General features: G+C 53.5%; 1 protein-coding gene across 3 annotated transcripts in view; it reads right to left on the bottom strand.

The window, feature by feature from the left end:
• ARHGEF10 (Rho guanine nucleotide exchange factor 10) overlaps positions 1-14,217 on the bottom strand; it is a 58,508-nt gene that overhangs the window by 37,710 nt on the left and 6,581 nt on the right. For all 3 annotated transcript variants that reach the window (XM_065946584.1, XM_065946586.1, XM_065946587.1), the window contains exons 2-6: positions 9,430-9,580; positions 5,509-5,763; positions 4,675-4,941; positions 3,180-3,243; positions 1,648-1,724 (exon numbers count right to left, since the gene is read on the bottom strand). In XM_065946584.1, the coding sequence (XP_065802656.1) occupies positions 1,648-1,724; positions 3,180-3,243; positions 4,675-4,941; positions 5,509-5,763; positions 9,430-9,466 (700 nt within the window). In that variant the 5' untranslated portion in view covers positions 9,467-9,580. The remainder of the gene's footprint in view (positions 1-1,647; positions 1,725-3,179; positions 3,244-4,674; positions 4,942-5,508; positions 5,764-9,429; positions 9,581-14,217) is intronic.

Below are 14,217 nucleotides of genomic sequence, written 5' to 3'. Positions count from 1 at the left end.
GGTTTCAGCCGGGAGGGCAACTGGCGGGGCCCCACCAGAGTGCAGGCATTGTTCTTAGGCTGGAACACTTCCTGCCGAGGGAAGACAGCTCTACGGAGGGGCTGTGAAATATCTCCAGGAAGAGGTTTATGGCCTCCAGGCCAACATATTCTTTTTTGTTTTGCCTTCAATTACACATCTTTATAAACATTTTTAAGTTATTGCAATTAATGTTTTCTGACAGGCAAAACACACAAAGATGGTGTGCAGTCTCAGAAACAGAGAGATAGCTTCACTGCTACTCTGAGTAGGAATCAGACAACAGCGTCATCTCATTTCCCGCGACTGCAGATGAAAGGCAGCCACATGCACATATAAAGATGTATAACGTGTAGGACAAAAACCTCTAAAGCTGTACTACATGGAACATTAGTATCCTAGGAAATTGTTTAAGGTGTTTTCTTTTTTAAAAAAGTAGGGGTCCTCCATGGCTGACATTCCATGTGCCTGACTCAAGGGTCCCACAGGAGAGCAGAGTTTGAAGCTCATGTGCGTATTTGTAAGAGCTCCACGCTCTGCAGGGAGACCAACCAAACTACAGTACGCTCCATCCTGGAACCCACAAAGGTGACAGTTACTAAGCAACGGGAGACAAAACCAGGTAAATACAGCCTCCCTCTCCTCTGACATGCAGCCACTGTCCCTTCCCACGTTCCCGGGGTGAACGCATGGCCAAGACCTGGCGTATTCTTGTGTTGCTGTCAAACCCCAAGTCAGAGACGCTTGCAGTCCCGAAATAAAATGTTTCAACTGCGACCACAGTATTTCCACTCCTATTAGAGCACGTGAATGGCTGCTGGTGTACAGACCTCACGTTCGAATAGTTATTCCACTAATGAAAACAACTCATGGGAGAAAAAGTCAGACAGGTTTTACTTTCTAAATAAAGTTGCTTGAGGACAGTGAGATGATAATTTAATCCTGTAATGATCTAGATTTAATAGCCCGCTCACAGAAGCATCTATGTTCGCTGAGCTCTTTGTTTCAACAATATCATAATTAAAACAGAAATGAAACATTCTAGGGGAGAATTTAATAATTAGAAGAATGCCAAGAAGGTTCTACCTTGTGAGTCAATCATATAAGACAATTACACAGAAATTAGTGAGCCAGTGGGCAGTAAAAGGGCTAATTAGAAAAGCAAGATGACTATTAAAAAAAAAAAACCTAAAAGACAAGCCTAGCTAAAATTAGTTCTGCTTTCTGCACCACACATGGCATAGAAGGTCTGCCATGTCATGCCATCTGGTCCGTGGGCTGGCTTAACCACCCACCACCCCGCTTCAAAATGGTACCATGAGAAAGCATCTCACTGGGGATTACAAGAAAGAATGCCTTGTTAGTGCCACCGTCCCCAAATCTCTGACTGTTATGACAAAAGCCAAGATCAGTACTGGAACAAATCCATCAGCCAGGACGAGGGGATTGCTGAGACGCAGAGAGCAGAGATGATCTGACGGGAGACAAAGCCATGGCTTCGCAGGGCCTGGGGAAGCAACTGCACAGTCAGCGGTGGTCAGTGCTCCAAGAGAATGGACAGAGAACAGGAGGGCAGCAGCAGAGCCTGACGGACACGCACCGTCCCCGCGGCCCTGGGGCGGTACTCACTCTCCATCCAGGCTGTATTGGCCGGATCCGCGACCCAGCGGGCCAGAGCGCTGTCCTCCTTCTGGTCTGGATCCTCACTTAAAGAACACACACAAGAACATCAGGATGTTGAGAACCCCTCACACGTGTCTGGTGGGATGAGAATGGTGCAGCTGTGGTGAAGAACAGCTTGGCTCTCCCTCAGAAAGTTAGACACAGGGCTACCATGTGGCCCGGCGCCTCTGGTCCTAGGTGTGCAGCCAGAGGACCCCTGAGGGCAGGGACCTGGCAGACACCTGTAGGCAACGTCCACGGCAGCGTTAGCACGGCAGCCGGGAGGTGGGAGGGACCACTGTCCGCCAGGAGACGAGGAGATAAACAAAATATGGTGTGTGCGCACAGGAACAGTATCAGGCCTTAAACAGGAAGGAAATTCCAACACACACTATGATATGGATCACCCTTGACACATGATGCCAAGCCAATGAGCCAGACAGAGGACAAGCGCTGTAAGGTTCAGATCACATGAGTACCTAGGACAGGCACGTTCAGAGAGACAGAATGTAGAACAGAGGTCTTGCTGGGAGGGGGCACCGTGGGGTACGGCCTGAAGGGCAGGGCTTCTGAGCAGGACAATGAAAATGTTGCAGAGGCAGAGAGTGGTGATAGTTGTACGACTCTGTGAATGAATTTAATGCCACTGGATTTTACACTTAAAAATGGTTAAAAATGGCAAACTTTATGGTATGTATTCTTATTGTACTTTTACAATAAATGATGCAATATACTGAAAACTATAGGATGGTTCACTTTAAATAGGTGAAATGTAGTATGGTATATGAATTATAACTCAATCGAGTCACTTAAAAGCAAACACACCTACCATGCCCCAAGCATGCTGCCATGCTGGGTGGTAGGTGCTCTAGAACGTGATGAAACCTGGTCTTTGTGTTTGAAGAATTCAGTCTGGCAGCAGAAAGGGACACAGGAGATAACGGTGAGAGCACAAAGCAATCAATCACAATGCAGGTGTGTGCACACAGCTCTGGAAGCACAGAGGAGGACGGTTTCATGAAAGGAGACATTTAAGCTAGGTTTTGGAGGGTGAGTAGGAGTTTGCCTGGAGGCAGGGATTTTCCTGGGAATTTCAAGCAGATGAAGCAGCATTTGTGAAGGCAAGCAGCATGAAAGAAAGGCCCGTAATCAAATCATTTTCGAGGATTTCAGATGAAAGCTGGGTCAGACAAAATTAAAAATCCTTTCTCCCCCTTGGGACTCTTGAGAAACTTAACAAGGTCAAGCACATTGTCCAGCTCTATCTGGTCGTGAACCCAGTTTCTCTTTATCCACAAAGTGTAATATTAACATCTGAAAGAGTCCTGGGGTTCAGGAGGACCTGATCTGGGGGTCCCCGGCAGAGAGGGCAGAGGGCACAGAAGGAAGGGTGGGGAGGGGCCTGGGGAGGGGCCTCGGCAGTGAGCTCAGATTCGCAGCGCTCGGCCTATCAGGGAAGGTCCAGGACTCAGAACATCTGTGGAAAACAAGCAAGATACCTGTTTGCTGGATCCTCAGAACTCAAGGAATTCAGCTGGCTGTCTTCTGCCGCTTCCTGTGTCTCTGCCAGGAGAGGAAAGTTCACACTGTTCACACCTTAAAGACACGTCTAGGAACTTGCTTTTTACCCTCTAAATGGTTTTGCACTTTCCTTCCTCATCAGTGAGAGGTTTCTCTTATCGTAAAGTTGATCAACTGACAGATTTAAGCTCTTCAGCCTTTAGATAAAACGTACTCCAAACAGGATGACGATGAAGAGTGACACCCAAAGGCCTCATGAACCAGCCTGAAACAGCGGTGTCCAAACGAATCAAGCCAGAATCAAAAAGTAACACCACGGGAAGCTGCAGTTATGATTTACTTGAAAATGTGTCCACAGGACAAGCTCGAAAGATTCTCAGGGGAGGAATCCCAAAGCTGGTGACATTTGATAACCAAACTGGGTGTTCCCCTCAGCTGTCTTAACTGGGGAGAAAAAAACCGCTTTCCTCAGGCTTCACCCACATCTGTCCTGACGGCGCGTCTGAGAGGCCACCATCCCCTGGGGCTACTCCTGCTGTCAGGACATGCATCCCGGGGTGGTCCTCACGCGTGTCCTGGCACGGAACAGGGAAACAGACCCGGTGAGAGCGGGACAGCTCAGCAGAGAGGCCGGCACTGGCCCGTCCTGGACAGAACCCGTTGCGCTCCAAGCCAGACGCGTGACTTGAGGGGTGCCGGGGGAGATGCAGCCGCTGCCCGAGGGCCTCGGCCGGGACAGCGGGGCGCTGCCCCCACAGAACCCCGCGGCCTGAGGGCTCACGGACGACAGCCTGAAGCCTGGACATCCAAGGTCAAGGCGGCGGCGTCTGCTCGGGCCCCTTCCGGCTCGCAAACGGTCTTCCCGCCATGCCCTCCCATGAGGGGAGAGCTGGGGACTCGGCGGGGTGTGTCATTGAGCACTAAACCTACGTGCGGGGCTGCACCCGCAGAACTGCGTCACCTCCTGACACCGTCACCTCGGGGGCCAGGTCTCAACATGTGACTCTGGGGGAGACACAGAGTCTCCCTCTAAACCTGAAACCCAAGCTCTGCACAACCAGCTGAGGCTGAAGCAACACAGCCAAGGGGTGTCTACAGAGATGACAGACACCGGCTTCGGGAGCCCCGTCCGCAAAGCTACCTGCCGGCTCCTTCCCGCTAAGCAGAGGTACCACTGTGCCCCGGGACAGCCTCACAGACCTGGGACCCGTGGGGACTCGGGCCCCCGACAGCCCCGTCACAGCTGCAGGCTCAGTCTCCCTGCACCCGCCTGCCATGCGGCTGCTCCTCAAGGAGCCTCCTGGTTCTACTGGATGCCAACCTGCACTCCCTGGTTCCATGAACCGGGGCTCCTGCTGGGCAGCCTGACAGCAGAGAGCCGGCCGCCCGTGAAGGGACGGCACGGGGGCACAGACACACACGACATGGGCCTCTGGGAGAAGGAGGCCGGGGCGCAGCCTCGGGGCCCCCTACCTGCGGGCTCGGCGGGCGGGGCGGGCAGCACGGGGCTGCTGTAGGCTGGCAGCAGCAGCGGCAGGCTGCAGGGCACGGCGTAGCCACACGGCACCGGCACGCAGTACCCGCTGGGCACGTGTGGGCCCCCGCCCTCCCCCTCGGCGTCTGGGTCTGGGGGCGGCGGCTGGTCTTCCTGCAGGGGCGTGATGTCGATGACGGAGTAGGGGTTGACTCTCGACAGGACCCCGGGTTTCGGTGGTTCCGCTCCCGGTCCTTTTTCACATCCTGAGGATGAAAGGAGACCATGGTAGACATGCTCGGCCGTGCAGGACTTGGCCAACGTGCCCTGCTGGCCCAGGAGGCCCCAGGCCTGGGAGCACCATGCTTTGGGGCACCCGAGGGGTGAGCGCGACCTTGGGGACCAGGAACACACAGCCCAGTTGAGCCCAGGGCAGCTCCTCCACTAAGGTGAGTAGCTTAGACGCTGCCAGAAGTGGGGAGTCATTAACCATATGGAGAGGTGGTGAAGGTACCAACCAGACCGTCAGTCAGTGAATAAAAGTGACCAACTCCACCTCCAAACTTTAAAACACAAATTAAACTTGTATGTTTCATATCAAATAGCATTATTTTGAAATAATACATGCACATAGTGACAAACTATGATGAGGCCATTTTTATTAGGAAGAAAACATACCTGTTTCCTCCAGAAGATAAACAGAAAAGAAGATGGACAAGATTGAAAACCACAGAAAATAGAACAAAGAAGAGAATCTTGGTCAAACTTGAATCAAGTCATTTCTGTTCACAGCACATCAGACACATGACAGATTTTGGGCTCCTGCACCCTACCTTCTCCCAGACAGTTCAACCCGCAGGTGGGCTGGCTGGTCCCTGGGTGGTGGCTGGAGGATGCACAAGGTCCCCCGGTGGCGGTGGCGGCAGCGGCAGCGGGGTCACTGGCAGGAGCATCTACCCCCGCATCCCCTGCCTCGGTGGAGCCTGGAGCCCGCCTGTCGGCCTCTGGCGCTTCATCTCCGCTGTCCAGATCGAGCTGCTCCCCCTCCTCCTCCTCGTTGTTATTACTGTCATACTTGACTTCATTCTCTGAAGGTTAAGGTCATGTAAATCACACTGTTAGTATCTAACACCAGGAGAACGACGTCCTCTCCCCTGAACGCACGGCAGGCAGGCAGCCAGCAGTGGGCACCGAGGTGGGCCCTGGAGGTTTGACAGTGCTCCCCGCCCCCCGGACCCCACCTTTCTACTGGGAAAAGTCGGTGCCATCAGGCTTGGGGCATACATCTGGGTTTCCTCTCAGAAGGACCCTCAACTCACAGGCTGGGAAGAAAAAGCAGGAGAGACACAAAAGAAGAGAAAAGGCCCTTGCTATGTTTTACAGTCTGGTCTTAGAACCGCATCAAAATCAACTTGGAGTAACACTAAGTAAGCCACCAGGCAAGGAGCAGCCTTCACTTCAGCGGTCCCTATGTGACCAGTGCAACAACTTTGCCTGTTCCATGCATCTGCCAGTTGTGCACACCATCTCCAGGGTAAAGCTGTGAGTTACCTGTGTCAGCTGGGTTATGCTCTTTTGAAGGGAAAGAGAGGAGATGCAAGGATTTGCTGGTACAAGAGTTTTTACATGACTCTTACAAACAATGAGATCCCTCAAGAAAATAAAAAGCCAGCTGAATCTAAAGGACCAGAACACTATCTGCTGTAATCTCAGATCACTAGAAGGTCTTTAAAATTTTTTTAAGGAAAAAAAAAGTATATGCTGGAATTAAAATGTGAAATGACATTAAAATTATCTGTGTCTACCTGAGTTTTCTATACATTAAGTATAAAAATACTAAATAAATTGCACTTCCAAATACTTTTTTATAAAAAGAAATGAGTGAAGGTGGTCACGGGAGACCCTGAGTCTCAGGTTCCATAGTTCATGTTTTATTCTGACCCCTCCCAGGTTATCTTAGAGCCTATGTAGTTCAATAAATTATAAAACTCTTTGTAACAGTTTTCTTTTTTTTGAATTCAGAATTTATTGCTATCTCCACATGTAACAGTTTTCATCAATTTGATTTTAGGTGTGCTTAATCTAATTCTCGAAGTCCAGCAGCTGTACAGTGTGATCCAAAACGAGAAGGCGGACAAAATGCCAGCATGTGGTTCTGACTCGCGCTGTCCTGAACCTCCACACTGCCCGGCATGATCCATGACATTGCTAAGTCGAACCATCACTTTTGTCAGGGTATTTAACCGCCACAATGTCCCTGTCACGATTATTTGGCAAGTGTGAATTTAAGGAAATGATGACAACTGTACTTACAAAATGTTCGGGAAATTTCTATTTTTCTGTTGAAGAGATTTCTTGCTCTAAGACGTGTTCACCAGTTTATTTCAGTGGATAAACTGAGTACTTAATGATTTAGCAAAAAAAAAAAAAAAAAAAAGGCAAGGAGGCAGGCAGGCAGCTGCAGGGAGAGATGGGGAGGAGAAATCCATCAGGCCCAGCCCATCCCGGCTGCCCGCAGCTCCTGGCAGAGGAGGACGGGATGAATGCAGCAGTCAGTCCACACAATGACTGGGAGCCCTGGGAGTCAGGCCGCGCTGGCTGTGGTCCCCACTCCCCGCAGTGCTCCCAGCGGGAGGGTAGGCTGTCCCTCCTCTGAGCAGATAACACCAGCACTGCTGACCCATTAACGGTTTTTAAAGACTTGTCACAAATTAACACATTAAGGGAAAAGACTAAAAGAACAGTCATTTATAAGGCCAGAGATCAAAGCTGGCCTGGATTCTCAGACCATAGCTGATTAAATCTGCAAGCTTAACCCAACATACGATGTTTCTTCTGTTTCAGATGAAGGTTATTTGTTTTTAATTCTTTTTACTGTTATAAAGAGGAGCTTTAAGAAGGACCAGGCCGCAAACAGACCCACCAACAAGGAGCTATTCACAGGGGGTGCCCCGCCGCCTCCAGGCTCTGCGTGTCGCAGCTGGGAGCAGGTCCCTGGGGGCAGCAGGGTCCCCAGAACAAAGCCACACCCCCCGAAGGCCAGGCCCCTCCCCTGCTGGACACTGCCCGCTGTCCCTGCCTCTGGGTGAGCTCACTGCACATCATCAGGCAGTGGACGAGGACTGTCCTGAATCAGCATGGATATGGCGACACTGATGACTTCCTTTCCCTGCCAGGACTCTCTTTTTTTTGTTACTAATTACAGAAAGGTTTTACTTTCTGGTGGCTTATTGTTGCTGTTCAGTCCCTAAGTTGTGTCCAACTCTTTGCGACCCCATGGACTGCAGCACGCCAGGCTTCCCTATCCTTCACTATCTCCCAGAGTTTGCTCAAATTCATGTCCCCTATGTCTCATCCTCTGTCGGCCCCTTCTTCTCCTGCCTTCTATCTTTCCCAGCATCAGGGTCTTTGTAAGTCAGCTCTTCGCATCAGCTGGCTGGAGTACTGGAGCTTCAGGTTCAGCATCAGTCCTTCCAATGAGTATTCAGGGTTGATTTCCTTTAGGATGGACTGGTTTTATCTTGCTGTCTAAGGGACTCTCAAAGTCTTCCGTAGCACCACAGTTCAAAAGCATTTACAATCAATAAATGCATCCTGAGACACCCTGGACCACCTTGTAATAGTGTTTGCATCTGAGACTTGCATCTTCTAATTTGACTCTCTGAGCGCCTCCAGGAGCCCCACCTCTAAGAGTTTTAGGAATGTTACCTCCTGAGGTCAGGGCTACTCCAGTTCTGTCATCCCAAGGAGGAGGGAAACTGATGCCAGGAGAGACGCACACATGTTCTCAGTCATCAGCTTGTGTGTCCTGAGGATGACGTTCAAACCCAAGCAGCTGTCTGGGAAACCCTCAAAGCCACACACTTCTCTGCCACACGACTTCCTCCCAAATCCTGCTTCATCCGGGCGATTTGACTTGGCCCCTAGGAAGCTTCTAGAAAAGGCCCAGGTCCCTGATGGCAGGTAATAGCTGGACATGGATGGAGCTTTCCCACCTGAATACGTCATGACACTACATACAGAACACTATGCCGCCACTGGAAATGACAGTGGGAGAGCCTCGGACTGACATGGAAAATAACAAAGTCTTATGCATGATGTAAAAATGTAGAGTCAACAGTTTTAACAATGGATATTCAACAGTTACTATCATGTAGAAAAGAAATATGAATAAAAAGACAGAAACCTGATCAAAATACAAGTGTCGTAGTGGTGAGGGAAGCATGACCTCGATGATTTCTAGCTCCCTCTTCACATTCAAGGGAATTTTTAGGAGAACGATGTCACTTACATAATGGGGCAAATCACACCTGAAGTGTCGCTGAATCATCAAGAAGGGGACTTCCCTGGCGGCCCAGTGGCTCAGACTCCATGCTGCCCATACAGGAGGTGGAGGTGTGATCCCTGGTCAGGGAACTAGACCCCGCATGCCGCACGGCACAGCCAGTCTGTTAGCCCCATTGCTAACTGTTACAGATGTTAATTACCCAGAAAGTCATGTAAGGATTAGAGCACCATCATGTTAAGATGTGGCACCAACATGTTTCAACCCTGGTCTCAACCACGGTGGCCAGCCAGGCAGCAGCCACCAGCCCCGGGAGACGGTGCGGGTCAGCAGCCTGCAGACCCGGTACCCTACGTCCGCACCACCTTCCAGGCTCCCCAGGGAAGCCCCCCAGGTGGACCACGCCTGGAAGAGAGCCGGCTCGTGCTCACCCGCCCACCTGCCCCGCCGCCCGCGCGCAGCCTGTTACCTTCCCGGGTGGGAGCCGGCGGGCCCGGCTGATCCATGCCGCCACAGCCGCCGCGCTCTGGGCTTCGAGGCGTGCGGGGCCGCAGGGAGGAGGCTCGGCGGTCAGGGCCTGGGGGCGGTGCTCCTGGTGCCACTGGGTGCCCGCAGACAGCCTGAGGGGAGGAAAAGGCGGGAGCTCATTGGCGGCCTCAGTGAGGACCGTAACCTCCCGGGAGAACACTCAGGGCAAAGCGAGGCGGAGAAGAGACCCCCGGCGTCTTGACGGCACCTGGAACCACACGCAGAAGGCACTGGCCGGACCCCTCCCTGCCCGGATGCCAAGTCCCTGCTGAACCTCACAGGTGTGCTGAGGCGGGAAATGGACACGAGAGCCCAAGTATTCTTCTTCTTCCTTCAACTAAATCTTTACCAGTTTGGGGTGAAGGGTTAATTTCTGAGGACTGAGGAGGAGGCTAGCTTTGGAGCGAGCGCGTCAGTGAGCCCGCGGGCCTGGGCTGGATCCCAGGTCCTGCTTCATCCTCTTTCTATTTCCTGCCTTCCTGTTTCCTCGCGAGTGGTCTGAGACGTGAGCCACACCAGGCAGGCACGGGAGGTCTGGTCCCACGCTCCCGAGGAGCATCCTGTGAGCCAAGGACACTGCTTACGGTGTTGGCACCCCAGACACCTGCCTGGGCTCCACCAGAACCATTACAGGAAGATAAACTTGACAGACGCACCTTCCTGGTTCTCGAGGTCCCGGACGAGGCCCAGGGAGGGCCCCCACAGGCGCCACACGACACTCAGAGACACCCTCTGGAAGACGGACCGAGTTCAGTCTCCAAGCCAAGACTCACACGCACAGACCACAGGGGTCAGGGGACTCGAGGCTTGGAGGAGCTGGGCCAGTTAGCGGACGACCTGAGCCTTTCACCCTCAACCCACGAGCAGACACTGGCTTCCGACAGTGAATGTAAAACTACTGCTTCCATATAAAGTCAACAGACCCTCAGCCCACACCTGCCACATCCTGGTCTGCATAGTCACAGCAGGGTAGCACACGGGCAGAGAGGTGTGTGCGCACATACATACACGTGCTCACACATGCACAGAGGTGTGTGCACATACATATATGTGTGATCGCACACATGTGCAGAGGTGTGTGCACACATACATATAGGTGTATTTGCACACATTCACACAGAGGTGTATGCCCACATACATAGACATGTGCTCACACACACGCAGAGCTGTGTGCACATACATATATGTGTGCTCGCACATGTGCACAGAGGTGTGTGCACACATTACATACATGTGTGCTCACACACGCACAGAGGTGTGCACACATGCATATACACGTGCTCACATGCATGCACACAGAGCTGTGTGCACGCATCACATGCATGTGTGCTCACACATGTGCACAGAGGTGTGCATGCACATGCATATACACGTGCTCACACATGCACAGCGGTGTGTGAACATACATGTGTGTGTGATCACACATATGCCCAAAGAGGTGTGTGTACACATTACATACTCGTGTGCGTGCACACGTGCACACAGAAGTGTGTGCATGCACACATACACATGCACACAGAGGCCCAGGAAGCTGCAAGGAGGGAAGAGGAGGAAGGCCAGGAGGACTCGCAGTCAGGAGAACACAGAAGGGGGTGATGTCTGCTGATGTATCATCTCCCAAGAAGAAATTAAAAAACGCTTAGAAGGAATCAAGGAAAGAAGAACCTGATGTTTTCAGGGCTCCCGGGGCGATAGGGGCCGCCGTATCACTTCACACCTTCACTACAGGTTGGGGTAGAGACACTGCCTCACTCTCCCAGTGCAAAGCAGCCGAGTCCAGGGCAGTCTGAGGACCCACCCAGGGCCCTGGGGCTGGCATCAGGGCAGAGCAGCCTCCACACACCCCTCTGTGGGACCCTAGCCCCATCGTCCATCAAGCAGACACCACTGGCCGACGGCCAGGCTCACCCAGAGAAGCCAGACACACAGGCGCACCAGACCTTGGGGTTTTCCAAGTGTTACAGATTCTTCGGGTTTCTCTATCACATCACTTACTCACCTTAAGCCACACTGTACAAACCTCATTAATCCTATTTGTCCTACTTACAATGCATAAGAGAGAGCCACAGTTACTTCTCTTTTTCCATTCCTAACACGGGACAAAACAAAAGAACACGCCAGTGTTTCTCTTACTCTGGAGCCTGATCCTATTGAACAACCACTGCTCACCTGCTGAGCTCCCAGGATGCCGAGATGCACCATGTAGCCATCCTAGTCTTCCTACTGCAGACGAGAGGATGCCCGGGGCTCGTCCCCGGGGCAGAGCTGGCACTGGGACCAGCCCCGGTGCCCTGCTTTATGTGTGTGACGTGTATGGATTTCAGAAGATCATGATACTCAGGGGCTGTTTACTTCCAAAACCAGCATCGGCGGGCAAGCACCTTCCTGAGAAGGAGAATGTTCAGGAAGCGCCCGCACACAGGACCTGCTTCTGGGTTTGGGGGCCTGGGTGCCCGTGTTCCCTGCTCCGCTCCATGCAGGCACTGCCCCGGGAAGCTCGCTCCCCGACGCTGGGTGGGCGAGAGCCGGGTCTCCTCCAACCTTCTCTGGCCGCCCTGCCACCTCTGGCCGGTGCCTGCTACCTCCTGGCTGCCCGCTGGGTTTGTAGACAGTGTTTTCAGGGACAGCGTGGAGCCCGCTTGGCCCACAACCAACCCAGGAATGGAGGACAAGCCTGACTTTCTCACAAGTCCCCCAAGCCCCGGCGGACGAACGGCAGGAGGTAATACCGGTCTGGGCTGCCAGGCCCTGGGGATTATCACTGTCCTTCTCCAGTTTAGGGCTGTGGTTTCCAACAAAAGACGGCACGTGCGGCCTAAGTGGCCACCTGGAGAGACGGGCAGGGCATGGGGTGGGCCTGCGGTGTGGCCAGGACTCTGCCCCAGAGCCTGGGCAGCTATGGAAGTGCCCCGTCACTAGATTTTTTTGTCACATTTCATGGAAATAGCCTGAGTCTTTGCTCCAGAGAGGTTTCCAGCAGCTGGGCCGTCTCTGCAGATCTGCAGGGAGAGCAGCGTGGATGCCCCGAGGGTCTGGGACCTGCTGCCTCTCCCGCGGGTATTTCCCCCGGGGACTCGGGGTCCAGAGAGTGAGGAAGGGGATGCAGTCGCCACCAAGGTCATCCCTGCAGAGAAACAGCACAAGTACCTGGGGCCAGAGCCAGGACACAGAAGCCTGTCTGGGGAGACCCTGCTTGGGGCTCCCCTCTGGCCCGGGGCTCCAGCGTTGCCACCGTGAACCGAGATGAAGGGACACCCCCGTCAGCAGTCGCGGGGCTGGAGGCAGACGGCACTCACCCCCGGGCATCGGTGCCGCCCAGTCACACGAGGTGGGGCACAGATTATAGGCCGAGCCTGTGCCCGACCCACCCAGCTCGGACCCCCAGAGTCCACCCACCGCAGACTGTGCTGCAGACTGTCGGGGTCCCAGGGTCCCTCACAAGCGCTGGACATCAGCCGCGAGTGGGAACCAATGCACCTCAAGCCCGGGGACAGGGCCTGGGGACGCTGGGACACGGAACCCAGATGGCTCACGGCCGCCGGGCCATTCTCTGTCTAAAACCACAAACTTCCGAGTGAGCTCACGGGAGAAAGGCTCTATCTACCTCCACGCAGAGATCCAGGAGGGAAGATGAAAAGCTCACATGTCTTGTTGGGAAGGCTCCAAGAACTTAACTCTAAGTTAAGTCAAACTCCACGGCAAACCAAACACAACAAGCCTTTTGACTGAATGGTTTCGTAGATTTTTAAGTAAACGTGATGCTCACAGAAACAAGAATGAAGGAAGGAAGGAGAGTGGAGAGAGGAAGGGGAAAGAAGGAAAAGCAGCTCTTCCCATAAGCCAGGCTGGGAATGCAGCTTGGTGACCATCGAATCTGACCTCGGAGGGCACAGGGTGCCAAGCACCCACAGGGCCCCGCTGAGGTGTGTCCTGGGTCGCCTGTTTCTCTGCTCACTTCAGACTGAGGCCATCCATGGGGCCTGAGTCCGCTCTCCCTCCCAAAAAGAAAAAAGAGTGAATAGAAGCAATTTATTCCATGCGGAAAAGACTGTTAGACAGCAGCCAGTCGGCAAATGTTCAGTCTTTTCCAAAGGGTTCTTCGCCCTGGGGATCGACCCCTGAGAACTTGTGGGAGGGGCCCTCACTGGGAACCGCAGCCCACACCCTGCCAGCCACACCCGCGCCTCCTGGCTCTGCTGCCTTGGCCTCAAATCCTTACAGACCAACTTCCTCTGCACACTCCCAGGTCCAAATCCACTCACCCTGCAGACTGAGCTCCGTCCTCCCTCCCTGCTGTGTGCCTCTGTATCTCTCCACGTCTCCCCCTCTCTCTGTCCTTGTATCTCGGTGTCTCTGGCCCTGTCTCTGTGTCTCTGGCCCCGTCTCTGGGCCTCTGTGTCTCTGGCCCCGTCTCTGTGTCTCTGGCCCCGTCACTGTGTTTTCCCCTCCCCCTCCCCGCCTGCTCTCTGCTCCACCAGCAGGAAGGGACATACCCCTTCCTTGGGAAGCCCGTCCTGGGCGGGGCTGGTGACAGAGAACCAGACGGGGAGGCAGGGACAGGAGAGGTGGACACTGCCAGGCCGGGGACACCGCTGAGGAGCAGGGGACAGACGGCAGTGGGGGCAAGTGGGAGGGACACAAGTTTGGCCAAAAGTCAGGAAATGGAGCCCCGCTGGCCGCCCCGGCCTCCACAGCAGTGCTGACCCCATCCCCATGTCTGCCTGGCCCC

Source organism: Muntiacus reevesi, chromosome 10 (assembly GCF_963930625.1).
Source record: "Muntiacus reevesi chromosome 10, mMunRee1.1, whole genome shotgun sequence".
Lineage (NCBI taxonomy): Eukaryota > Metazoa > Chordata > Mammalia > Artiodactyla > Cervidae > Muntiacus > Muntiacus reevesi.
The sequence above is the reverse complement of the archived record's forward strand: the minus strand, read 5'-3'. Positions and strand labels throughout refer to the sequence as shown.